This window comes from Coturnix japonica, chromosome 3 (genome assembly GCF_054131305.1).
Source record: "Coturnix japonica strain WE chromosome 3, WE-NBRP24, whole genome shotgun sequence".
NCBI lineage: Eukaryota > Metazoa > Chordata > Aves > Galliformes > Phasianidae > Coturnix > Coturnix japonica.
The window spans coordinates 10,687,085-10,714,873 of record NC_140665.1 but is presented as its reverse complement, the minus strand read 5'-3'; the positions used below and the strand labels follow the sequence as shown (position 1 = coordinate 10,714,873).

Here is a 27,789-nt window from a genome sequence, read left to right as displayed (position 1 = left end):
AGGAATATTTCCTGGTGGTCAGAGGGAGCCTCCTGTGTTCCAGTTTCTGCTCAGTGCCTCTTGTCTGTTACTGGGCACCACTGGAAAGAGCCCAGCTCTGGCTTCTTTGCACCTTCCATTTAGGGATTTACATACACTGAGGAGATCCCCAAGCCTCCTCTTCTCCAGGCTGAAGACTTACGTCAGCAGCAAACAGTAACTGCAGCAGATGTCCTGACCAGCTAAAGCTGAGACCAGGAAACTGCTAATCAAAAGCTACAACTAGTACCGTGCTGTTCCTCTATCCCTACTTCCCCAGCAACCTGGGTAGAAAGAAGAAAGGCCTCATTAGTTTCTTCTATACACAGTGTATCTTCTGTCAATACTATTTCCAGATCACCAATACTAAAAAACCCAATCAGACTTGGGTTACAATCAGCAAACAGAACAAGCACCTACAAGGGCAGGAAGACATGCTAACAAAAGGAAGAAAGACCCATAATTAAGTGAGCCTAAAAATACCCAGGCATCAAAATTTGCATCTTCTAGAACTATCCTCTTCCTTTTTTTCCATTGTAGAATACGCTGAATTTTTTTGAAAGCTTTGCTATGTTATTTTCTTGCCATAGTTACATTTGCTATTTATTGAAATTACAGAAATTCATTTCCCAAAGTAAACGCCTTCTTTTATTCCATAGGCACCCAATAGCTGGCCAACACTCCTCCAACACAGAAAAACCTCACATTCAAGACGAAGGTTAAAGCAAAGCAGTGGCTGAATTGATGCATATAGTTCCTTTAAAATGTTGGAGTACTGTTTATTTGGAGCAAGCACTGAGTGAGTACAACTTAAAATGGTTATTTCAGTCAGACAACTGAACCTACTAAATCTGGATGGAGTGTGTAACAGTGAGATGAAATACATGGGGCATATGGAAGGAACAGTGGGTCCAAAGGTCAGAAGATAAAGTGAGACAATGAAATGAGAAAAGAGAGGCACAGTTTACACCCAGTCTGTGTCTGTAATAGTGACCTGAGACTGCCTTTCTCAGCCAGTCAAAGCCACTGGTGTTCAACTGGTGCTTGTGTTTTTACAAATACTATTTTTCCTTTCTTGAAAACTGAGTAACATCTACCAACAAAACAACAACATGGACGACAACAGATATTTACTTACTAAAAGTGAGTATCTCTATATAACACAACAAGTCCAGTCACAGCCTTCCTGACAAAGAATTGGCCTAACATATTTAGCCACAGCTGGTCAAGCACTGTGTCAGGTACTAAGGCTGGGAACAAAAGGTATGGAAAGGAATACACAGCAGTATCCCACAGCACGTGGCACATGCACTGGGTTTGGCTGACCTCATTCTCCAGCAGCATTCTGAAATCAAGCCTCTTACAGGAAGGTTTCCATTACAACAGCACCTATTTATCTATCTACAGCAACACTCAAACTGAAAGCCCAAAGCAAGTGGCTAGACAGTTTATTATTTTCTATAACAAGAGGTATATACAATCTCTGTTGAGCCGTGTTCAACTCCTGCAGCAAGATAATCAAATTCTGTGCTAGAGGAAATCTGAAATCACGTTGATTTTGTTACTACACTTGATCTGAAAGCGAGAAGCATTAACCTCAGTAGCTCTCATTTGGTCTGACATTTTGTTCGCTGTACTTTAATCACATCCTGTACTCCCAATGTGCAGTTCACATTTGCATTCCTAACTAAAGAAAAAAGTGACCAGAAAAAAAAACCTGTTGTTTTTGTCAGATGGATGCGGGGAATTACGAGTTTGGCATTGAAGCAGGAAAAAGAATGATCTGGCACTGCGTGGAACATGGGGAATATTTTGCCAAAAACAAATAAGCAAATAATTTTTTGTTATTCCAATGGCAAAAATCCATTCTGTTCTCTATCTCCAGGGCTATGCACACTCATTACTCTCTAGTTTACACGTACATGAAGGCATCACCTTCATTTCACACAAACATTTTCATTAAAGAATGTCTTAATGCTAAAGCATTTTTGTGTTAAAATTCCACAACCAACTACACACTAAAAAAACCTTTCTTCCAGAGAAGCTGGGCATGCTCCGCTTCAGAGCTGTAATGTCAGGACTGATTTAAGTGTCCACATTGCATTATATTATTGTTTTGTAGCTTCTGGCACCTCAATAAAGGTACAGAACCCCACAATTTTTTTTGTCTGTTTCACAAGAAAACGTATGCGATAGTGTAAATCTAAGCCTACCATGTACATCCTATTTCAAGAGGCATTTTATCATGTCAACATAATTCAATCTAAGAGGCTGTCAATCATCTGCAAAAAGTTTGCCTAAATCCCTTCCAGCTCAAACTGTCTTTAAAGTGAAGTTGCAAGGACAAAAAAGCAGCAGCCACAGGCAGATTTTAAAACATCTGCTGACATGTAAAAGCAGGTTTCTTTTAAACATTGACTTGGTAATGGGCAAAACCTGAAGACTTCATCTACTCAATGTCTACATGTCTTCGTTCAAAATAAGAAATGAAGTGTTACCATGCCATGGTCAAAAGTGAAAACACCAACATCACGTCCATGGTGAATGTGGTTCCGCCTGATAATGGGATTTCCGTGGTTTTTAACCCAAATCCCTGCTAATGCATTGTTGGAGATCTCATTGTCCTCATATATTCCCTAGGAAATAGAAAAAGTAAATTAAGATGGGAATCAGGAATAGTAAACAACTGCATCAAAGTAAGGACATTTTTTCCAGAAAATACCTGCGCATGGTCTGTAATATAAAGTCCAACGTTTTCACAGTCGCTGATGTTACAGTGTTTAATAGTAGGACAAGCTCCTTGGCCACTAACGCATACTGCAGAGCCAACTGGAAGAAAACAGTACAGTTACCATAGCGTCAAAGCACAGCATATTTATAAATAGTCTGGCAGTGCTGCTGCAAGAAAAGTTAAGAGTGAACTGATATTTTTAAAGGCTGAGGCATGCGCAGTGCCAAACCCTGGAAGCCACTGGCAGAAAAACACCCCTGTCATCATTCTGCAGATGCAAAAAACTGAGCTTTTAAAGAGCTGCTTTTAAAAATCCCTTCTCCAAGCTGTATAGCTGCACACGGCTGCCAGAACCAAAAACAGTTGAAATAATAACTCATGTTCACGAAAGCTCTTGCTCAGTAATTCCCCCACACTAGGCCCACTGTATGCCGATGGCTTACGACAGACAAAGGACCACAGGAATACAATAGAATTCTAATTCATTCTAAAAGTCATTTCATTTTGACTTTCATAATGCACCACATCAAGGAGCACAACCAAACCATGACTTTGTAGCATGCAAAGTCGTGCTGCCTCACTCAAGTCAAGCAGGAGACAGCACAGCATGGACTACAGAGCCATACTCAAGACACCCAACTGAATTTGAAAGCTACTCGCTGAAGCCCCTGGGATGATTTCAGCTACAACACTACTACCCAGACAACACACTTCAGGCTGATTGGGCTCAAAACTGCTTGAGAATTCATCAGCTCAACTCAACCCCATAAAGGATGAAAACATGAAACTCTGCTCCCCCTAAAATCAATGGCATATTTACAGCGATTTCTGAATGGCAAGATTTCATCTAAGCGCAATCTGGCCTACATAACACACACCTTCCCCTCAAGTAAACACCATTAAATCAGCAAGCCAGCACATGCCCTATTAGCAAGCTTTCAGATTATTTTCAAGTATAGTACCACAAAGACTATGCATTCTTTTTGTAAATCCTGAAGAAATGATTTTGTCTTATCCGACCCTATGAACAAAGACAGTAAGGATTCCCTGAATTAATTCCTGCTTTAATTCTCGTAGCTGGAGCATCAGCACCTGTTTTTTAGAAATACAGTTGATATTGATTTCAAGATTTCCAACAATTGAAAAAAGACCATAAAGCTTATTAGCTAGTTACAGACTCATTACCTTGTTAATTTATACTTTAATTTTTCAATTGAGTTTCTCCAGCTGCAGTATCCAGTTACTGGTTATGGATATATTAGTATAAGGAGAGCCAATGAATTGACAAATTTGGTGCAAGTAAAGTATTCCTTTAGCCTTCTCATTCACTAAGTAACAAGCTGTGGTCAGTATGTTCTTCATTATGAATGAATTCTTCTCCTTTATCTTTTAGGACTTCTCACTGAACTGTTCCTAACATTTCATTATGTTGTTATGGACACCAGGACCTGATCTGGACCAGGAATAAGAAGTGCAATACAATCTCTCTGTTCCTCCCCCTAGATGCAATGAAGGATGACAGTGGTTTTTCTGGCCACATGACAAGCCCATATTCAGCTCTTCACCTACAACGATTCTGACAGCTTTCCCAGGAATACAGCTTCCCAGGATAGAGGTTTATCATTTACATACAACAACAAGCTTTTGTTCCTAGTTATTTGCAATTACCCACATTTGCACAAACATTATGAGAGTTATCTTCCAAAAAGGGTGTAGAAGCTCATCCTCCTCCTCATTTGTAACACCCTAAATCAACATCATTTACAAATTCCAACAGTACATGTTTTACCACTCTGAAGGTAACCGACAACATTAGTGGCTTAAAGTCAAGTGGCCATCTTTGAAACAGCCAGAAAGTGGCCAATGATAACAACCCTACAGGTTATTTAAAATCTATTAGTTTTGTGCTGTTAATCCTGTGGAATTCAAGTGCTTACAAGTATTGTAGAATGAAGCCAAATACCTTTCATGGATCCCCACATATTTATACTTGGACTGCTTCTTCAAAAGAAGTCATCAAAAATGCTAAGTGTAATGCAACCATTAAAATTTTCAGTAAGTGGACATAAATTTCCCTCGATTAATAAATTTTCATTATTGATTGACCAAACCCTGCATTCACCATCTCATTCCATGTAGGATCAATAAACAGTACTACTGGCCATATTTCATTCCGTTTAGATCCTGCTGTGCCTGCCCCCTCCCATCTGCTCCAGCAGGGTCATACATCACCTAACCCAGGTTTCAAGTTCCCATTGATACATAATAGGAGTCCAGAAGACGTCTTGGCCATGCTTTTTAAGTCCTTGTGATTTTAGAAGGCCTGTTTTTACAGCTGTTTAACCTCATCCACTCTTACTGTCAGAGTTGAACATATTTCACCATCCCTCTAGGGTATGAGCACATTTATCATTCCTACCCATTCTCATTAAATATGGAACAACAATTACACAACACTTTGCCATTCAAACTCTTCTTTATTATCTATGACAGATCAGCATCACTGCTGAAACCCTCTTTCCAAGTTAAGCTCTTCTAACTCACCTGTTCTTTGTTTTTCAGGGCCTTTCCTTCCTCAGAAGGAAAGAATCTACATTTCAATGGAAGGCTGGCGTTCTGCCGAGGGGAAGGATCTACTACAGTTCCTGTCAATTCTTGCTTGTTTCTTACTTGTATTATCTGCTAGCAAATTCTGCATTTTTGGGAGCTCAGTGCAATGCTCTACAAGTATTGCTCTGATCACATTCTGATTATAAAAAAATGTGATCTTTATTCTGACTCACTTCAGGGGACTTATTTGTTGTGTGAAATTGGTACTTCGAGAGTACCGAGCATGTATATTACTGGTTTAGGCTTTATTTACTTTACTTTTAACCCAGAATATAATAACTGCATACACTTGAGCAACACCTGAATAAACAAACAAGGCTCTCTTCCATCAATTTCTGTTTTTACCTATTGAGATGAGAACTAATACAGATTTCCCCTGCAATTAATGCAAAATATCTGGACTCAGAATCTTGCCACTTAAACTTCATTTTAGAGTTCCAAAGATGCTTCAGACTTGCAGTAAGAGACCTTCAGCTCAAATTACTCACGCAGCTCCCATCTAGACATATTACATACAATAAGAACTTTACATATAACAATGTAGAAAGATGATTTAATGCAATTAGGAGATCTAAAGAAATGGTATCAAGCATGTGCGAGGAGAGAGATTTTGAATGCTCATGGATCAATATTTCAGAGATGCCACTGACTAGGAAACAGTAAATGCCTTTTTTGGCCGACTGCCATTCTTTCTACCTTTTTTACATGCACTCAGTATTTCCTGAGGAGGTTATAGCAGGGCTAGGTGGAATTAAAAAGTCAATAAAAATTAATAATCAATAAGCGTTGACAGTACAGCCTACGCACTGCCTCCAAAACTGACCAGAAATGTTGACTTCAGAGCAGAGAAACAAATACAGTGCAGCAAAAATTCAGCAATCCAGAGGGCTGAAGAGGACAAAAGTCCAAAATTATCAGAAATGGTTTGTCATAACAAACAGCGGCCAGGAAAAATCGAAACAACTTTAACACACATTTTCCACAAAAACATCAAGACCTAATAACTTACAGATAAACATGCTCCAATATGAAACCATGCAGCTCTTTAAGCTACTCTTCAAAAGAAGTTTAAGGTAGTCCATTAAATTAATTCCTCTCATTTCTGAGGTCCCCAGTATTGTGCAGGGGAATTGAAAGAATAAACTTATTTTGACATACTTGAATTTCCCAGTATTTAAGATTAAAAAAAGGTATCGGTAAAGAAGTCAAGATACTGAGAGTAACTAGCTGCCCTTTGTTGCTCTTCTTCGTCTCTTATCACTATCCCATCATAGCTGATTTGTCTCCCATAAAACAGATGGCAGTGCAAATCAGAGCTGCCTTATTCATAACTGTGGTAGAGTTTTACAACCTGAAATCTCCAAGAAAGAACATGTCTTCCTCTAGGAGGCACAGTAAAAGGAATCCTTCCACTATCCTCATTACAGTTTCCTGTTCATACCAGAAAAATACAGCCTATGTCTAGCTGAAGATCTCTTAGCTCCCCTGCCTTAATGTTGAGCTGAACAACTACTATGCACAGTCTGCTGTGCAGATTCATTCTACTTCACCACCTTAATTTAGGTATCTAAAGTTTATACTGAGATTTCCATGCAAAGACTCAGTATCTCCGTTCTTCTTCACCTCTTTTTTCTGGTTCTCCAACTCTTATTTTATCTGCCTGTTTTTGAACATGTTAAAACTATCTGTGTCTTCTTGTGAATAGCCATGTCTTGTTCCCAGTGTCTGCAACTGTCACAATGCCTCTCAGACCTTCATTGCCTCTGACCCTCTACTTCCAGATCCTATTCTACCAATGGTTAAATTTCTCATTTCATTTCATCATCTCTGATGGTGAAACAAGTGTTTAACCATCCACATCGTGTATTTCTTCTGTCAGTATAGCTCAGTATAGCCAGCAACTCATACTTAGCACACATCAAATCCTTTTCACTCCTGACAGGAAAGAGAACTTGGCATAAGAGTTATAGCTCACAGTTTTAATGTCATCCATTTCCAAGAACGCACGCTGTAATGAATCTAATGTAAATGTCCCACATATGCCCCCTTCAAATGCTGTCACCTGCCAGTTACAATTATGCAAACCAGAAACAAGTTAAGTTGGGCTATCCCATGGGCCAGGGTGCTAGAAGGCAAGGGGGCCTGTGAGAGCTGGTTAGCGTTTAAACGGCTCTTCTTCCAAGCTCAGGATCAGTGCGTCTCTGTGACTAAGAAATCGGGAAAAGGTGCAAGGAGACCCGCGTGGATGAGTAAGGAGCTCATGAGAACTGGGGAGGTGCCTGAAGACTGGAGGACAGCCAGTGTCAGTCCGGTCTTCAAAAAGGGCAAGAAGGAAGACCCAGGTAACTATAGGTCAGTCAGACTCACCTCTGACCCAAGGAAGGTGATGGAACAGCTTGTGCTGGATGCCATCTCCAGACAACTGGGTGATAAGGAGGTTATCAGGAGTCCTCAGTTCACCAAGGGGAGGTCGTGCTCGACCAACCTGGTGGCCTTTTATGAAGATGTCACTAGCTGGGTGGACAGGGGGAGGGTGGTAGATGTAGTCTACGTTGATTTCAGTAAGGCTTTTGATACTGTCCCCCGTGACATCCTTATAACAAAGCTGAGGAAGCATGGGATAGATGAGTGGACGGTGAAGTGGGTCGAGAATTGGCTGACTGGCAGAGTGCAGAGGGTTGTTGTTGGCGGTGCGGTGTCTGGCTGGAGGCCTGTAACTAGCGGCGTCCCCCAGGGGTCTGTACTGGGTCCGGTCCTGTTCAACATCTTCATCAACGACCTTGATGAGGGAATAGTGACCACCCTCAGCAAGTTTGCTGATGACACGAAGTTGGAAGGATTGGCTGACACGCCTGAAGGCTGTGCCGCCATTCAGCGAGACCTGGACAGGCTGGAGAGCTGGGCAGTAAGAAACCGGATGAGGTTTAACAAAAGCAAGTGTAGAGTCTTGCACCTGGGTAGAAATAATTGCATGCACCAGTACAGGCTGGGGGAAGAGCTGCTGGAGAGGAGCTCTGCTGAGAGGGACCTGGGCGTCCTGGTGGACGACAGGTTGGCCATGAGCCAGCAGTGTGCCCTTGTGGCCAAAAAAGCCAATGGCATACTGGGGTGTATTAAAAAGAGTGTGTCCAGCAGGTCGAAGGAGGTGATCCTCCCCCTCTACTCTGCCCTGGTGAGGCCTCATCTGGAATACTGTGTCCAGTTCTGGGCTCCCCAGTACAAAAAAGACAGGGATCTCTTGGAAAGAGTCCAGCAGAGGGCCACTAAGATGGTGAAGGGCCTGGAGCATCTCCCCTATGAGGAGAGACTTAGGGAACTGGGTCTGTTTAGCCTTGAGAAAAGAAGGCTGAGAGGGGACTTGATCCAGGTTTATAAATACCTGAGGTGTGGGAGCTATAGTGGTGAGTCTGGTCTCTTTTCAGTAGTGCGTGGGGATAGGACTAGGGGTAATGGGATGAAAGTACAGCATAGGAAGTTCCACACGAATGTGCGGAAGAACTTCTTTACGGTGAGGGTGACGGAGCACTGGAACAGGCTGCCCAGGGAGGTGGTGGAGTCTCCTTCTCTGGAGATATTCAAGACCCACCTGGACGCCTACCTGTGTGATGTGGTTTAGGGAACCTGCTTTGGCAGGGGGGTTGGACTCGATGATCTCTACAGGTCCCTTCCAACCCCTACAATTCTGTGATTCTGTGAAGTTTTATGTAAGAACTCTCCTGTAACTGTTCAGGTTTTAAACTAACTGTCCAACAAGTCCACAGTGACTGAAATGGAAGGCCAAATATTCATGACAGCAAAGGTTCAGGACCCATATCTTGGTAATAATGTCACTAAAAGTCAAAAAAGTTTAAAGCTCTGTAACAAATACCTTGCACTAAAAAAAAAAGAAATATGTCAACGTTAAGTCACAGTTTGTGTGCTGCTTTCACACACTCAGGTTAGATTAGCGTTAAGAAGTGTCAGTCTCAAACAATAAGAAGCCCACTAACCTGTACAAGTACTTCGAATAATACAGTGATCTATAATTGGACTGCAATTCACGGTAATCTCTAAGCAGTGGTGTGCATTGTGGTGCTGAGCAGATTTGTCATCAGGATTGAACTGTAAAAGGAAAAAGATTATTTATCTGTTGGCTCAGGCATTAAAATGAGATTATTAAAAGCTTCACTCAAGTTTGAGATTCTTACCCTGATTGTCATATATCCAACATAGGCATCTTCAGAACCCTCCATAAAAACGAAGGTGGAATCTCTAGTGTTTTCTATTATAACCTTATCTGCTACTTTTCCAGGAGCTGCAAAACATGAAACATACGGTGGTGAAAAAGGGTCCTCGAAGAATTCTCTTCAAGGCAGCAACAGAAGAAAAATGAATATTATTTCTGGAACATAGACATCCTGGTATCACATAAATAGTTCAGAGATGATGAAAAACGTAGTCTAACAATCTTGTACCAACTCAACATCTAGCAGCATAAAAAAATCTTCTCTTAGATGAAGAGACTCAGTCTCCTGACTTCCAGATTGTTGGAATTTCTAGGAAAACAGCTCCTCATTAAAATAAGGTACAAACTGAATGTTTGTGCAAGGAAAAAAAACACTGGTTGCAAAACACCAGCTCACTTTCTGAATACAAACCGGACAGTTTAATGAACCCAGATTCCAGTCTAGAGGCACTGTAATTCTCTCACCAAATACTGTTTAGTTTGGTATTTTAAACTCTTTTCTTAAACACAAATACACACATTTCATCACTAATTTAAAATAATTTATACAACAAATTAGTAATCTGCTTATGACCTCAGTAATCAGCAATGACTCAACACCTCTCAAATTTAGGACTCAGAGTTGAAGTGGTTTCTTCATTATTATTCTTCATTCTTCATTATTATTATTATAAGATAATCTTGTATAGCAAGACTGAGCTTTACTTCTGAAAGAATATATAAAGTTTCAAAATAGTTCATTTCCACGTTCCCGTAATCTGCAGATTGATTTCCCATGTTAACAGTAAGGCTCTGCTATATTTTCATCCTTAATCCAAAGGCAGAACATGTTTACATTGGTACTGCAAAAGCCAGCAGAGGGAGCACAAGCTAACAACAGTCTTAAGAATGGTGTAAATTTACAGTGATACTCATTCACAAGCAAGAGACTGTTTAATTCAAAACTGCACATTAAATATGCAAGCTGGAGCAATCCTTCCTCAATGTATGAACTGCAAACATTCAAGTTTCACAAATTACAGCAAGTAAGTTATGGGGACGACTTAGAGTTGCATTCAATTCTTAAACGAGAGACAGGCAAATACAGGCAGATTTGCCCTCAATTTTCTGTCTTATTGAAGAGCCTATGCACAGGATTTCTCACTAGCAGATTTTTCTGTTGTCTGTTGACACTAGAAGAGACAAGTGGTATGTCCTGTTCTTTATCACTCAGGCAGAAAGGTGCCAGTCAGAATGAAGCAATATTTACATCATTATCCAGCTTGTTCTCACTATCTAAAAGGCAGATCTCTGCTTTCACTACAGAAAATGTTTTAAGGTAGTCTAGCTTTTCATACCACTACTCACTTACTACCAGACGATAACGGAAAGAGGCTTTGCATCACCATACAAAACAATTTTGTGTGGCCTGGTAACATATCGATTGGCTATTTTTTCACCATAGTGTAAATGCACTGGTATACACAGCCACGCACTACCATGCTGTTCACTACAGGTTATCTCTGTCCTCTCAGTACAAGAGTTAACTTACAGGTCTGAGTTTGGGTGGTCCCAGAACACCCATTATGGAACATGCCAATTAGTAAGACTAGAATGTTCAGGTGATCCACCAGGAAAAGGCTTAAAGGGAAGGGGACTTGTAGAAGAATCAAAGAAATTCTGTGCTACAACTTACTGGATCTTTGCAAAATAATTATTCAGAGAAATATCTCTATTTCAATTTTTGGCTCAGATCACCTCAGAAAAGATAAACCAATATAAGAAAGGGAAAAGACAAGGAAAAGGGCCATTAATTTCATAATCAAGCAAAGAAGTCCATTTGCCAAGTCTAAGAGAGTCAACACTCCACAGGATCAGTTTGACTACAGTATAGGGGCCCAAAAAGAAACTATTTTACTGTTACTAGTTTAACAGATAGCCTATAAATAAGAGACTGCCCGTTTTTCAAAATAAATTAATTAAAACAAAACATTAACAAGGTGTACCCTCAGAGTTCTTTCATTCCTTAAACCGTATGAAACAATTTCAGTTTTCAGTGCATTAACAGGGAATAACACCAGATTCTGCACAAAATAATTAAGACCCTCTGTAGTCGTAACAGGCAAAATGCTGAGATCCTCTTAGATTCTGATCTCTACAAAATCCATAATGAAGAACACAGCACTTAATTTGTCTAATGTATTTCCAGTTCAAAGACGCAGAATGGGAATCTGACAAGGAGTTCAGGCTATGAAAGCATTTTCTTGAACACAAGAAGTATTTAATTGTGACACTCTTCACCATTTTAGACTTTACTACCCTTAAAATTACAGTTATTGCTCTTATTGTTGCTACTGTTTTTTCTTCACTGGAAAAATCCTTCAATAATTCCCTTTGCACTTATCTGCACATTATTTAAATCAAGGGGAAAATAAAAATGAAAGCTTTATTTCCCATAACACAGGGGAAACAAAATCAATTAAGACTTTCAGATCAAGATACATATATGGATAACTGCTGAAACAGTTAACAGTTTTGCCGTCTTAAATGATGTGAGGACTCCAAGGAAGGCCTGTAGTCCTGCACAAAGCTGATCCCCCTTCACCTACTTCTCTCCCATGTTCATCCCTCCATATCCTAAAGTATATCATTTATTTATTAAGAAGTTAATAGGCATTTTGTCCACTGAACTAGCTGCATCAAAACAGGACTTTTAGTCTTGCTTCCTACTTGATGGTTTAGATATGCCATGTTACTAATAATTTGTTTTATGACAAGGTCACCCACTTAGCTGACCAAGGGAAGCCAGTAGATGTTGTTGTTTTATGCTTTTTTTACCCATTTCAGCACAGCTTTTGTTATTTTCTCTTACAGTATCCTTCTGGACAAAATGTCCAGCCTACAGATAGCCAAGTACATAATACGGGTTGGGTTCAAATGGTTATAGTAAGCTGAGTTACATCAGGCACTAATGGGGCTCCCCTGGGATCTACTTTAGGGCCAGTTCTCTATAATGTTTTTAAAAGTAGTCTGGATGCAAGACTCAAATGCAAACAAAGCCAGTTTGTGGATGATACTAAATTAAGAAGAGCAGCTGAATCCCTGATGAGCAGAGATCTTGCAGAGATTTTCACAAATTCTAGGCCATCACCAACCACATAAGTTTAGCACAAGCAGGGCCAGATTCTGCACCTGGGATGGAGCAACTCTGGATGAATGAAGAGAAAGGAGGATGAGAGGCTGCAGAGTTGTCCTGTGGAATGGCATCTGGAGGTTTCAGTTAATGTCAAGTTGAACATACGAACAGTGTGCCCTAACAGCCAAAAAGGCCAATCAATTCCGGGTGTGCTTGTCAGTCAATGGCAGTGGTCACAGCAACAAGCCTGTCAGAGTTAAAGTAGTGTTTTGACAATGCTCTTAGACAGAGGGTTTAATTTTTAGGTAGTTCCTATATGCAGCCAGGAGCTGGGACTTAATGATCCTTATGGGTCCCTTCCAACCTGGGATATTCTGGTGCTTTTACTACAATAATTTCTCCAAAGGCTTTCTTGCAAACCACCCTCATTTACCTAGACTTAACAAAATAAAACTCCACAACTAAACAGAAGAACAAATCTAGAATACGAGGCACTATTCCCTAAGAACATTTTTCTTATTTGAGAAAACAAAACTCTAGAGTTTGAGGTATGCCTTTCTAGAAACGCTGTACTTCTTTGCAAGTCCAAAGAAGAAATCATTAAAGAAAACTGATTACAAATTGCAAAGATATTTGTCCCTACCATTCTGAAAAGCACAGTTTGAACTGGAAAGAGGCAGATCTCCAAGGCTTAGTGCTTCACATTAACTTGTTTTCTTTTCTGGATAATTTAAGATTCATTCCCTCTACAAAGACACCGACCATTTAGTGTAGGAAGTCTGACAAGGTGAAGAGACAGCAGTGCCAGAAACTGAAACAAACACATCTTGTACTTCTGGTTTACTTTTGGACACACTGTTCCTCAAGACAGCTATTCTATTACAAAAATACACAACGCAGATCTCTTGCTTTCAAAGGCCTGCATATAGAATTGATTTTCTGAATAACTGAAGATAATTCCAGGGAAAGAGAATTACTGCAGCAGAGGGTCTTTCTTGAGAGAAGCCAGAGAGTATGAAGAAGTGTAAACAGGTATCAAAGATGCCCTTCCAAATTTCATCTAGAATCTGAGATATAAGATACCTTAGAGGAGTGTTGATCCAGTCTGATCTGGATTTTAAACACTGAAAGAGTATGACTCTTGCCCTAGTATCTATTACTGTCACCCTGTAACTGAAACAGAAGCCAGGTCAGTATTTTTGTTAATTCTCCAAGGCTATGCCTGCATTTGGCAAGCACAGCAGCATATCAGGAGTGGAACTACAGAGTTAAACGCGTCAATGCTGAGGAGCTGACACCCACACCATGTTTGCTGCAGAACAGGCAGGGAAGAAGCAACTGTGGCTTTGGATTAGTCCTAGTCTGCTCTCTTCCACAGACTGCTAGAGTGCAGCAAGTGTATTCCAGGAACATGTCTTAGATTAGTCTCATCCAAAAGGAATTCAGTTTGTGCTCCAAAACCTCTCCATAACAAACCTACGTACTGTAAGTGGTAAATTCAGCACACTCAGTACTGTTAGTACAGCCCTGAACAGACAAACTAACACAGTAATTCAGTTGCACCTTGCTGATCTGCAGGAACCAGTTTTAAGACTAACAGTGGAACTATCTGTCTCATACGGTCAAAGCAGTTTTCTCTCCAAGGTTACAACACCCAGGCAGGAAGTGACAGAAAGAGATTCACTCTAGAACAAGATAGCTGGTAGGCAGAACAAATAAACACTTTAGGAGATATACATATTTTTTTTAAATCTCAAAAAATGCACAGAGATGAGAATTGACTTACAGAAGCAAGAAGTTCAAGAACACTTAACAAAAATCTCTGCCAAACAAAGAGAATCTAAACTCTTACCACTCGATGGTGCTACTCAGGATTAGTATGCTCACAGTAAGAACAAAGAAGCAAACAGCTACTCCAGCACCACAGTTTGCAGACAGGTGAGTTATCCTATGCTAACTCCCCAGGACTTTCAGAATAGATTATTTTCTTCTCCACAAAGGATTCTTTTTTAGAGGAACAGTTGGGAGATGAACAGAGAAAATAAACCTCTAGTCTCAGAATCTCTCTGCTAGATGTTCTCATTCCTTCCTTAAGATGAAATTATAATGCTGAAGAAAATGGGACAGATACTAATTTGGTCTTGCTCCCACTGCTGGGTTCTACTCTGGAGATAAGTTATATATAAACAAATTTCATATGAACCACCTGAAAATTTCAATTGCAATCCTAACTAAATATACCTCCTGACAAATTCAATTTTTCTCCTAATAAAATAAGAAGTCACTCCTAGAACTAACAAGCAGATGATGGTACTTTGGTCTGAAGTATCAGCCATTTCTTTTGTACAGAAAATATTTAGGCTTATGAAGGAAGACTGGCATTTCTATCAGATACTTAACAGAATATCTTTGTAACGAAGGCAGTAGTTAAACACAGATCATGCCTTGAGACAAAAATGTTCTCAGTTTAAATACCTGCACCGATCATGGTGATTGGAGATTCAATATATATCCATTCATCGGTATATATACCAGAGTGAACAAAGATAAGTCCATCAAAATGAGCTTCCTGAACTCCACCAAGAGCATCCTCAATGGTATCATAATACTAGAAGAAAAGGGAGAAGTTCAGAGAGACATCCATGCGAAGATACATAAATATTCTTAGAAATAACTGCTTTGAAACATACCAACATATTTTCTCTTCCTTTGTATCTTGCAGGATTACTGTAGAAGTGTTCAGCAAAACCTGGCTTTACATGCGCTCCTTTGTACTGAAACAGGAAAAATAGTTTATGATAAGTTGCAGACAGGTGGAGCTGAATGCACAGCCTGACATCTGAATGTACAGACAGAGGATCCATTTATCCCTTAACAAGCTACTTGCTATTATCGGCTAGTTTCAGGATCTAAGTATCATATTTGACTTCCCACATCAGGCACTCAATTGCAAATGGCAGCACCAAAAACAAAGTCTGAATCTTAAAAGAGCGACCAGCTAAACCAAGAGCCCAGCCTGCTTACACAGCCAGAGGCCTATGAAGGAACTGAAACGTGACAATAAACGTTGTGTACCTTATGCACCCCACAAACAATGCTGTTATTTCCATATTTTGATTGCAGCTGCTTACCACAAAACAAACTGCACTTATCTGGTGAAAAAAATAATCTTGTACGCCTTCACATCTGATTTGTACTGAACCAAGATGCCAAGTTTTAGTTAATGGACTTCTGGAGTTTAAAAAACAAATATAAATCACATTGTGTAACAGATCAATTTTGATATTTTATTTACTTCCCTCTCCTACCTTTTTCAAATGTGACACCCAGACATTCTTACAGTGTTTTGATACTTTGAATTAGATGTTCAGTCACATGCCTTAAAAGTAATCTGCTTAGCTCCAGTCATGTCAGCTGTAAATCATTGTTTAAGCTCAAGTGATATTTTTCTTTTGCTAGAGGAAGAAGTGTATGAATCTCATAATCAGCAAGCACACATTTAATATACCTGATTACAACATCTCTGAAATCAAGAAATCACTTCAGATATTTCCCTATTGCATAACACAGGAATCTCTCCTCATCTCCTTAGTCTCGTTATCTCACTCACTTCAAATTCCAGTACCCAAATCATTACTGTATCGTCAGCTGTGTCTCAGAAGTCAAGATTTTTACTTTCATAAATCACCTTTAAACTGAAATATAGATTAATGCTACTGTTACCAGTTGCTGAAAGCTTTCCTTCCAGGGATTTGGATGTTCATATTCTTCTGGATTAATCTGATAAAATTTACCAGCTTCAGGATGCATCATTGGACGTGTGTACTCAAATACTTCCATATACAGTCTTTTCCTGAGTAGAAGTGTCAATCACAGAAGAAAATTAATGCGCTACACATTCCTCTTCCATTTGAAAACACCACACTAAAAACATACGCATTTCTTTCCCAACAGCATTCAACATAGTTCATGACAACGAATTTGAAAAAGGTCAGTACCAAACACTTAAACCCTTGCCAAGCAATTTCTCAGCTGGACTGACTTCTGTGCTTTTGTAAAATAACTTCTGACATGTTCCAGGATCCAAATGGTCACATTCTCAACACGTAACTGAAGCGTAGGGAGAATTTCTTTTAAGCTATACTGCTTGTGACATCAGTGTCTAATTGTGTATTAACTGCAGCAGTGTTTTAGCACTTAGGAAAGCTTGTATCCTAAGAACAACAAAACTCACTATTAAGTGTGCCACCAATTATTCTTCACCTTACCAAAAAAAAAAAAAAAAGGCTGAAAAAAATGCATGCAAAGAGAAATTATTTACCATATCTCAAGAATAATTTAATCACTGGACAGATTAAACAATCTTAAAAGAAAACAATGCTGCAGCTACAAAACAACTAGATTGTTTTGTTTCGTGTCAGAATACGAATAGTTGCAGTGCCTGAGCTGAATGACATTAAGCCCAGCCTTACAGAATGCCACTGAATCTTAGAGAATGTAACTCAGCTAACAAAATGTCACCAAAATCCTCCTGGACAAAATAGAACAGAACTTCTGTGACACCATCCTCCAGCTTTGTTATTTGGCTTAATCTTTCCCCCAAAAGAAAAAACAAAACAGACCCCAGCATATGAAACATGCTACTTTTTCCTTATTAAATAACACTAATTTAGATCCCATTAATCCACATTCTCAACAACCCCAGGGTGGGTGAATTTATACCTTGGAAAACAACCACAGCATTCAAACATTAAAACAAAAACAAACAAGTGAAAAAAGAAGCCAAACCAAACCCCAAAATATCCAACATCAGACCAACCTGCATTTGACATCAAGATATGCATTTCTTCTCCAGTCAAATACAAACCCCACAGAAATGCAAACAAGGTTAAAGAGGGGAAAAACAGAAGGAGTGGTTGCTGAAGGAATACCTCACTACATTTTAAAGTCATTATTTAACTAGTATTTATACAACTAGAGAATCAGAAGTGTTACTGTTAAGTGTTACTGTTTAACACGCCTGATCAGAAATTCATAAGTAACCAAAAAATGCTTGTGTAAACCAGAGATATTGAAATACAATTTGTTTAAAAGCAACTAATTGCAGTTCCTAACCAATAGTTCTTTCTTTTTTCCCATTGTCCTGGCATCTCATGCAGCACAGCTTATATTTCTCAAGATAATGAGGAATAGCTTTTCACTTACCACAAAATGGGATCATTAGCCAGCTCACTGAAGCGTTTACACACACAAGCTGCTCTGCAGAGATCCTGCTCCAGCAGGTAGGAGAAGATCTTTAGGACCACTTCATCTGGCAACTTTTCCTGAAGATATTGTTCTGCAGGCGCTGCTATTAAACAGTGATTTATGTAACGTTACTGACATATTTAAGCAGCCCAAATTCTGATCAAAACACATCACCAGCTTGCCATTTGCAAGATTCCAAATCTCAAATTTTTAAGAGCCCTTCATCAAAATTTGAAGATAAACCTAGGTAAATAGTTGACCCTGGTGTCAGGTAAAAGCTATAGACTGACAAAAAGCAGCTACTAAGTGTATTTCAGATACACTGGCTCTTTACTATTAGCTTTAATGTGGCTCAACTAACCCATGTTATCCATGTAATAATGATCCACAGTTCAAATATTATGAAACAAAGGAATTTAGTCAAAAACAGTCAGTCTGAAGAAGATACCAATAAAACTTTCCCACCTCCACACAATGAACACATTATGAAGAAATATGCCTGGGATGCAGGAAACCATCAAGCAGTAATTCAAAGATATCCTTCTACTTACTCCCACTTATGTGTTTTCTCATAAAATTAAAGAAGAAAAATAGAAGTGAAGCCAAATGAAGCACTAGTCTTGCTTGATGATGCATTTCTTGAGGAAGGTTTGAGAATGTGGCATTCTTCTCATTGCTTTGCAAAGATATCACTGCACTTGATATCCCCACCGTTGTGCACAATACATACAACAGCTTATAGCAAAAAGGCCACCTGCAGCGTGCATTCTCACAAGGACCTTCCCTGGCAGCTATCCTTGCAACTGGGTAGTTTTGTGTTTAGAGGTCATTTGTTTGGTTACTGACTTTAAGATCTTTTCTCAGGCAGAACCATACAGAACAGCTTCCAACTTTTAGTGGATTTGTATGCGAGGCATAAAGAGCTTCTGCTATATTCATAATGCAATTATATCCACATAATGCTCCTTGCATTATTAATTTTTTTCCTAGAACATCTAAACCAAGGGAGCAATACAACTGTGATTTTGACTATTATAGAGAGAACGCTGAAGTGACCCTCAGACAGAAGACTACTAAATCTGAGGGAGCAGGATTCCGAAAAGCAGTTTCCAAACAAGGTCTCTCTCACATATACAAGATGGCAGAAATTCTGAAACATGTTGACTCTGCAGTGACCTCCCCTAAACCTGCTCCTTGAGTGACATTCATAGTGATTCACAAAAGCCAATTTCCCCTGCTGGTCTTAACAGTAACAAGTGATGGGCATAAGATCTACATATACACCACTTCAGTCAAACAAAAATCAATGCCGTACAGAAGGAAAAAACCTCACTATTCTCTCTCAAAATAAACTTTCAGGTTGGTAGTGTCCATTGATCATGGAGAGAAAAAAGAACCACCAAAACTTATTCCTCATTCTTATCTGCCCCCCTTCAAATTAATGCTTTTTGGGATTGACTCTTCAGTGCAGCTTGTTTATAAGCTACAGAACCACCAGCATGGGTGCAAGGAGGGAAACAGGAATCAATGCCCAGCAGTTAGGCAAGATGGTTCTTTTCAGTAGCAGTATTATCAATGCCAAACACTTGATTAGTATTTTTAACAATAAATATCCTTCAGGCTGAAGCCAGTAAATTACCAAAACTAATGAAGTGCAAGCAAATAGTCTGGAAAGGTCTTACATTCAAGACAGACTTGCAGAACCCAATATATAGGGAACGTGTGCCAACCCACGAGGTGAGTACAGCCAGGAAGCATCCAAAAATGCTACCTGCACATTAAGTGCTGGTTTTTAAGAAGGTATTTTTCCACTGGAGTTGAAGTTTTTTGCTGTATCAAACAGGCAACAGCAACTCATTCTACAGTCCTAATTACCCTTGAAATGCATCACAGGATTGCTGGGCATTGCTTCTGAATACATCTTTTTCTGGTAGCATTCCAGTTAGATGTGGAGATACAGCCTTAAAAGCTAAAATGTAACGTTGTGAACACAAGACAGTAAATATTCTCAGAGACCTCTCATGACCTGTCTTCTGCTTTTAACATGCAAATGTTTGAGGCACACAATGTTATCTTCTTCCCTAGACAACTGGTGTCTTGACTGAACAGCCTGCATAACTTCATCTTCCTTTACGTTTACATGTGTTTAGACCTGACTAAGTTTGAATGGAAAGGGGAAGTTCACTTGTATAGTGTCTCCCATTGCTCAGAATTTCTGTTTCCTACTGAGGCCACAACACAATATAAAAAAATATATTTAAATGTGTTTCTGTCACTTGAAGAAATAGTAACCAACTCTGACAACACACAAAAAATTTCTTCTTGAGGAAAAACCAACACCATCACATATTCCAATTTTCCATCTAATTTTAATTGGAAAGCACTTAATTATGTACTACTTGCAAAATGAAGATAATTTTATTTTATTTTTTTTTTTAACAAGCATTTGCTGCCCTCTTCCACCTTTATCAGAAGTCCTTCAGAATTCAGACATTCAAGCTGCCTTTCTGCTCAGTTAGATGCAAGGTGCAGGTAAGTTCTTGTCCCAAGTTTACTAAACCAGACCTTTAAAACTGCATTGCCCTGCCTGGTGACTAAAGCAGAACTGTTAGTTTCCCAGCTACCAGGAGTAGCAGCACACTATTTCATATGCTTGAAAAGCTTTTATACTTAACCTTCATTTTGTTAATATGCATAAAACTAAACAAAACAAAAAAAGACAAAATTCAAGGGGATATCGCCAACCTTGACCACTACTCTAACGTAGCAATTCAAATACTGATAATCTTTAATAAAGTGCAAATATAGTAAAAATATTAAAAATTAGAAACATAGTTGGCTACGTCACTCTTTTTCCACAAGATGGGCCTGAATTCAAATTCTTTTTATTTTTTCATTTTTATTTTTTCTTTTGTTGATAGAAACCTGTATAGCATTACCAAGATGGAGGGCAGCAAAAGGCTGCCTGAAAGTGAATTAGTCGTTGTAGAAAGGTGAAGAATGCCATCCTGTGAATCCTGAGTTGTAAATTACATCTTGTATGGATACCATTTTTGTCCACTTAATGGTGAGGACTAACAGCTTTTGCTTTGAACAGAGGTCATTAGTAAACATATTTCCTTGCTAAGAAACAGATGTCAGACAACTTGGCATACAGTGATTTTGGATATGAATCATTAGGAAAAGGCAAAAGATTTCAAAAAGGTAGCAAGTTTTATGAGCCACAGGCGATGGACTTATCTGCTGTATGGAATAATCAATAAATGATCCAATAACCTCGAGTTTCTGTATGCACTGCAACTCCAGGTCAGTGGAAAAAAAGAAACAAATTGTCTGTGAGCTCAATTCTTCCAGAGATGGTTAAAAGGCAGCAACTACCCAGTATAAATTGAAAATGCAAATATGTGACGTAGCGTGAGAGGAGAAAAAACCCGACACAATAATTAACAAAAAGGAAGTGGATTAAAACGACAGAAGACAATTGGTACTGAAGGCTGAAAGATCACAGCGGAAGGAGACATTTACAGCCCAGTTGATGTGAGGAGACAGAACAAAACTGAACTGAGAATTTTGCTTACAGGTCTGATGTAAGAAACACAGCTCAGAAATACCTTTTTCTTATCTAAACTTTTGTTTTCTTCATTTCTTATTATTCTACTGAAAACGGTTTAAGTCAAGTGATTTGCTCATTTCCTGTCACATGTGACTTTCTCATCGAGATGACTATATTCACTAATCTTTCTGTCTTGGGATTGGAAACCACTGTCCTTTAGTGCCAGGAATATTTGAGGACAGAATTGCAAAGAAAAGAAAAAAAATATTTCAAAACTTGAAATAATAATAAAAAAAAAAGTTTGGAATATTGTCAGGAAGAATGCATTAAAATTTCGAAATATCAACTACTTCAGAGCAGCAGTTGTTCTGAAATAGGGATGAAAATAAGGAATATTCTTCTTCAGCTTCTGATTCTCATCCAGATGGACACACTCAAAAGCACTTCTCATAGTCCCTACAAGGAGGAATGGTTCTCTGCACAGAACCCTGAAGGGGTTCCTCATTACTAGACCCATACCTTCATTTCATCTATAGTTCTTAAGTAAACAGCTGTATGTTCCAAATGATTACATACCATTTCCACTCATGATATTCCAGAAAATGTCATTCTTACTCAGTCACAATAGCTATCATTATCTATGCTAATAACAACAAAAAAGCAACAAGAAAATACTGTAGCAATTAGCATCGGCACAAATTTACAGACACATCTCAGAAAACTCAAAGGGTAAATAAAAAGAGTAACCATCATCCATAGTGTGAGAGACATTAATAGGAAATAATTTGTCAAGAACACTCCCTTGTCCAGCTGTGACTGGTTTCAATACAATCTCAAGAGTACAATTACAAAAAACACTGTTTACACTCCCATGCTGGAGAAGCCTCCACAACTGCAGTACCTTGCCCAAATGAGCTCAGTAATGTAACAAAAGCAACATGCAGTGAACATGTGGAAAACTCCCTTTTAAGCGCCATGTGTGGTGTGAGGACTTGAATAAAATTACCCACATTCAATAAAGTAAGGAGGTCAGAAAGAGCATAATGAAAAATGTATCAGAAGAGAACAACCTCAAAGGAAAATCACAAACTGTTGAGAGAAATTGAGCTTATGATACTAAGACTTTGCTCCAGGCTTTCAGTACAAGTTTGGGAAATGAAACTGGAAGTAAAATGACAAGCTGGTGCCTGGTTTTAGTCATTTCAAGTATACAAACCTATAGTTAAATGACTCTTAAATAGTTACAGAAATTCAAAGAGAGAAAGACAGCAGGTAGGAGTGGATGCACAGAGCTATTACCTGATAAATCCTGTGATTTTCCAGATACTCTGGCACGTTTTGCTCGGTGACCAAAGTTTTCCGTAGCTGAAGTGGAGGCACCCTGTAACAAAATAAATGAGAATTAATTTGGTCACCAGGTAAGTTATAAAAAGCGCTGCCTATTCTGAGACAGGAGCTACTTCACAGCTGAAACCAAATCAAGTTACCTCCATACTGTTCTTTGTAGGGCAAGCTGTTCTTTTAGGTAGAAGAGTTTTTCTGCGAAGTTGGTATGGACTATTTTGTGCACCAGGACCTGATTCTTCTGCAACCATATCTGCAGGTACATCATCATCTGTCAATAACAACAAAAGTTTGTTCGTTAGAATTGCAGGGTGTTTTTTTTATACCATAAAAAACCACCACAGATTTTTAGATAAATACACCCAGTCACGCAAGGGTGGGGAAGTGCTACAGCACAGGGAATATTTGATGAAATATAAAGCACATTAAAAGCAAAAATGAATTAACCTGTGTTCAACAGATACACAGCAGCTATAACACATGCTGGTTGGTTTTCTTTTAAGAGTGATTAAAAATAGGGTTTCACTTTATTTGCAGCCATTATTCACCATACTAACTTCATCACCCCGTGAGCTCAAACTTTTCACCTCTGTAAACCTTCTGTAACAACGACCACTGGAGCTTCACTATTAACCAGAGGTTCTCAGGAAAACCCCTAGGAAACATGGCATTTGCTTCCAAACTCATGGCAGATTTTTCTAAAATATTTCAGGAATACTTCAGTATACAAATCCTTCGGTAAAATGGAATAGGAAGGCAGCACATGAAGTAGCTTTAAAGAGAGGAGGAAATGCAGAAGGTGTGATACCATTTTAAGACGCTCATTTATTACTTTTGATTCCTATATGTAAATGTACAGGTATTTTTCTTTATGCAAGATATCCAGCAAAGCAAGTAATTGTTTATTGTTACACATCTTACAACTAGGATCTCATAACGCAATTACAATAATTTAACACAGACCAGTACAAACGCCTTCAAGAAAATAAATCAAAGCCTTGTTTTCTGCTGAAGTAAAAGCTGCACTTTCTGCAGGCACATAACTGTAGGGGAAAAAAATCAGACTTATTTTTAGTTTTAACTGCTTTTTCATTTCTGAGCTGGATAAAACATGATGCACAAACGATAGCCGGAAAAGCAATACTGTAGAATAAGCAGTTTTCTTGAATGTATTAGCCTGAGAAGACTAAACAAACAAAACCATCACAGCAAAAACATACTGTGCATCCTTCAAGTATCAGGGCAGTCCATGCTCAAAACACAAATCAAAGAAAAAAATAAATGTTCCAAAAGTATTCCTTCTTCACATTTCCAAATAATAGTCTCACGAGCTTTTTTCCCCAATATAAATTACAAGCCAATTGCATTTATGTAGGTTTATGCACCCTATCATAGCCTAAGCTGCTATGCCAATGAAACCTAACCAGCAAAAGTCTGAAGAAAAAGTTCTCAGTGCCTTCTTGTTCTTTTCCAGCTCCAACTTTATGTTTGCAGCAACATGAGACTGAGCACAGTGAGTGAAACCATCAACATTTATTTAATTAACAAAACTCCCTAAGCTAAGCTAGATACTAGCACACTTACCCTCTGTCCCACAGTCACTTACATGACAGACTCACTAGCACTGGAAGATTTGTCTGTCTCTGAAGGATGTTTATCCGTTACACAGAGGAATATCAATACCTGATCTGCAGTGCACGTCCCTGTGACACGTCCAGGACAGCTCTGGCATGGTGCTCCTGCTGCAGGCTGTTGATGCCTTACTAGGTGACTGACCACACCCCCCGGATTCAGCCATGGAATTTTACATGTTTGTGACACCTCTGACAGAGAATACTGTTGTCAAGCTAACCACAAAGCATCAGAAGCTGGAAGAGAAAGCCTATGAGAGAAGAACTCCCAGCTTCCCTCACACAGCCATGGTGGGGAATTGGGGCTCTGAAGCAGCCTAGAGGAAGGCTCCCTCACAGCCAAACTCTGGCACCTGAGTGAGCTCTAACGCTGTATGCCACTGTATTCACACCCCGTATCTCCCTGTCTACAATAGAATAATTATTAATTCAGTTGCTGGTCCCTCTTACTCAGGGATGTTGAGCATATTAAGCCTCTTCTCATTTCACACTGAACATGGGGCATGTCACAACAGCAACATTTTCTTTCTTGTTCTTGATGGTAAATACAGTAGTTCAAAACTGCCCCATGGAACACAAGAAAAATACAATAAGCAAAAGAAAAAAAAAAATCAAAGTGCAGAGGTTTGATCTCTCAGTAGGTGATGAAAAGGGCAACGGGAAAACCCCAATTGGGTTATTGAAAGAAAAGCAGCAGAAGCTGCTGAACGTATCACATATTAGCACTGCAAAGAAGATTGAAGTCTGTGTGGGTAGCAGGGAAGTAAAGGTCAGTTTGGCTGAAACACTGTGAGACTGGCTAAGCAGAAAGGAAACATACTCATTTTTTTCACAGCAGATTTAGAAGGACAGCAAGAATCCAGCTCAAAGATCACCTTCCTAGCACAGATGACTTTAAGAGATGCACGCATTCACTCAGACTTCACTGCAGGCACTGAAGAATTAAAATCTCCCTTCCTCCATCTGTCTGGGAAGGAGGGCACCTGAGGGAAGCAGGGATGCGAGCAGCAAGGTGCAGGAGCAGGGCAGGAGCATTGATGTTACCTCTCCATAAAGGAATAACATGACAACACTCATAATTTTGCCTGGAAACCTTCTGTGCTAAACAAGCACTCTGAAAATTCTCCCCTAGAAACACTCACATAAACATACTCCTGTTTTAAGGACTGAGAAAAATCAATAGAGTCTCAATGCCTCCAAAACATTTTGAGAAAACCAACTGAAGTGCAACAGTACCAGCTACTGCTTCTACTAACATGAATAAAAGGCATTATCAACATCTGCTGCTGGTAGAAGCCTTTGCCTGATGAAAGTCATTAAACAAATTCAGGGGAGCATGTGTGTAATATTAATGCTCTCACACAACACCTGCTGAAATGATTCCCAGAAGCTGTCACAATTTTAAGTCAATACATTTGCAGTGTAAGAGATTAAAAAAGCTGAGTCTGTTCTCAAACATTTACCTGCAATGCTTTATACGGGTTGTATTATGTAAGAAGATAAAAATACTTTATTTGAAATTATTGTTTTTTAATTTAAAGGGTCAAAACCTGCGCCCATAAAACACCATGGGAAGATATGCTGCCAGCCTGCTGAGATGACAGCTCCCATGCAGCCTGTAGTTTGAAGTGGAGACTTCAGTGGACACCATTTTTATTCAGGAGCTGTCTGAATATTTAACCACTAGCTGGGAATACCACACTAATAAAAAATATCAACAACTGAGGAAAACAAAGTGCAAAGACAGAACAGAATCGGTCATTTGGAAAGAACCTACAAGGGTCATCAAGTCCAACTGCAAGAAGTAATTCACTGAAGCAAGACCTACCTAACATCATAAGGGCAAGAACATTTTATGGTCTTTCATGGTCGAGCTCTAGATGATGTGTGTATACGTCCTACCCCCCTTCGTTTTATGTTTAATGATACAAGAAAACGTTGAACTAAGAAGTAAATGAGCTTATGGCTACTACTAGCCCTAAAACTAAGGACTCTGATCAACATGGTGGTGTGTTTCAATTATCATTATGCAAATCTCGCAGTATTTTCCAAACAGTATCCAAAGCAGCTCGACTCAAGCAGACAAAACTGAAGAGGTGGCATTTTTGTAAGGTTCTGATGGTACGGATATCTCTATTCTGAGTTGCAGGCATCAGTTTGGCATGGGAACAGGCCTAAACTGAAGAGTGCATGCTTTCAGAAAGACTCTAGAAAGATCAGACAGAACGCCATACGGAATAAGGTGATTCTGCCTTCTGGAAAGCCACAACTAGACAAAATAACCATTACTGGCTGCTAGGATACTTTAAGCATTCATACAATTTCTAAGCTGATAATAAGCCAAAGATATCTTATTCTCTAACACTATCCACGTTTATTGCAACAGTTTATTTGATAAACAAGTCTTAATGTGTTCGTATGTGTAATTTTTTGTATATGAAGGTAATAATTTCTGTATGAGAACTGAAATTCTTGGTACTCATTTAGAGCAAAAAAGAAGATTTTGGAATTTACATTTTAAGGTTTTAAACATCAATAATCAAATGAGACATCTTATTACTCTTTGGAATTAGGTCATGCAGTATAAGATAACATGATGACCTAAAAAGTGTAAGAATAGATCAGATTGATGCTCAACTCTATTTTTATTTGCACAAAAGCTTGTGTTCTACAAGACATCTATTTTTATTTACTTTTTTTAACCACAAGGAAGAAGATAATAACTATACAAGGTACTTAAGACTCAAAATACTTTTTCTGTTATTCTTTGGATGCAATGGAAATTAACTTATCTAAGAATCCAATCTTTTCTCCAACTCAGCTCCTAGCGAAGCTCATTACATCAATCCTTATGTAGGTCACCCAAATCAGATGAGAAAGAAAGCATTCTGACAAAGGTCTGTGAGGTCAACTAGCACTATCAAAATGCTGAATATTAAAGTACAGCTTATATACACAAGGCAGAAACTTAAGTTCTTAGAACTGGCACAAAGCAGGCAAAGTGAAAGTTGACAACAGGGAAAGAAACTGGCTGCAAGCCCAAAGCTTGTCCCCAGCTGTATTTCTTTAAAACTTATGGACAGTCACGAGCAGCTATTCACATCCCAGCCTTGTCCACTAGGGAATTCATAGTCTAAAATCATCTACCACTAAACCATGTGTGGACACTAATTTAAAATTCCACTCAATACTATAATGAATATTTTCCTTTTCAGAAGTCAGGAGCAAAAAGTGTTAATAAGGATCTGATGCAAAACTCTGATTTCTTCCCAGAGAAGATGCCCCCACTCTCCCCATTATACTAGCACCCAATTA

At 39.0% G+C, this 27,789-nt stretch overlaps 1 protein-coding gene across 3 annotated transcripts in view; it reads right to left on the bottom strand.

Moving 5' to 3' along the window:
* The window catches only part of FBXO11 (F-box protein 11), a 60,909-nt gene that overhangs the window by 7,411 nt on the left and 25,709 nt on the right, over window positions 1–27,789 (bottom strand). The window contains exons 1-11 of one of the 3 annotated variants that reach the window (XM_015856899.3): window positions 24,527–24,564; window positions 22,987–23,114; window positions 22,799–22,880; window positions 17,905–18,049; window positions 16,423–16,552; window positions 15,390–15,473; window positions 15,175–15,307; window positions 9,547–9,653; window positions 9,349–9,460; window positions 2,741–2,847; window positions 2,517–2,654 (exon numbers count right to left, since the gene is read on the bottom strand). In XM_015856899.3, the coding sequence (XP_015712385.2) occupies window positions 2,517–2,654; window positions 2,741–2,847; window positions 9,349–9,460; window positions 9,547–9,653; window positions 15,175–15,307; window positions 15,390–15,473; window positions 16,423–16,552; window positions 17,905–18,049; window positions 22,799–22,880; window positions 22,987–23,094 (1,146 nt within the window). In that variant the 5' untranslated portion in view covers window positions 23,095–23,114; window positions 24,527–24,564. Of the gene's footprint in view, window positions 1–2,516; window positions 2,655–2,740; window positions 2,848–9,348; window positions 9,461–9,546; window positions 9,654–15,174; window positions 15,308–15,389; window positions 15,474–16,422; window positions 16,553–17,904; window positions 18,050–22,798; window positions 22,881–22,986; window positions 23,115–24,526; window positions 24,565–27,789 lie in introns of those variants that run through there. The other 2 variants (XM_085542655.1, XM_015856901.2) reach the window with 2 other exon arrangements.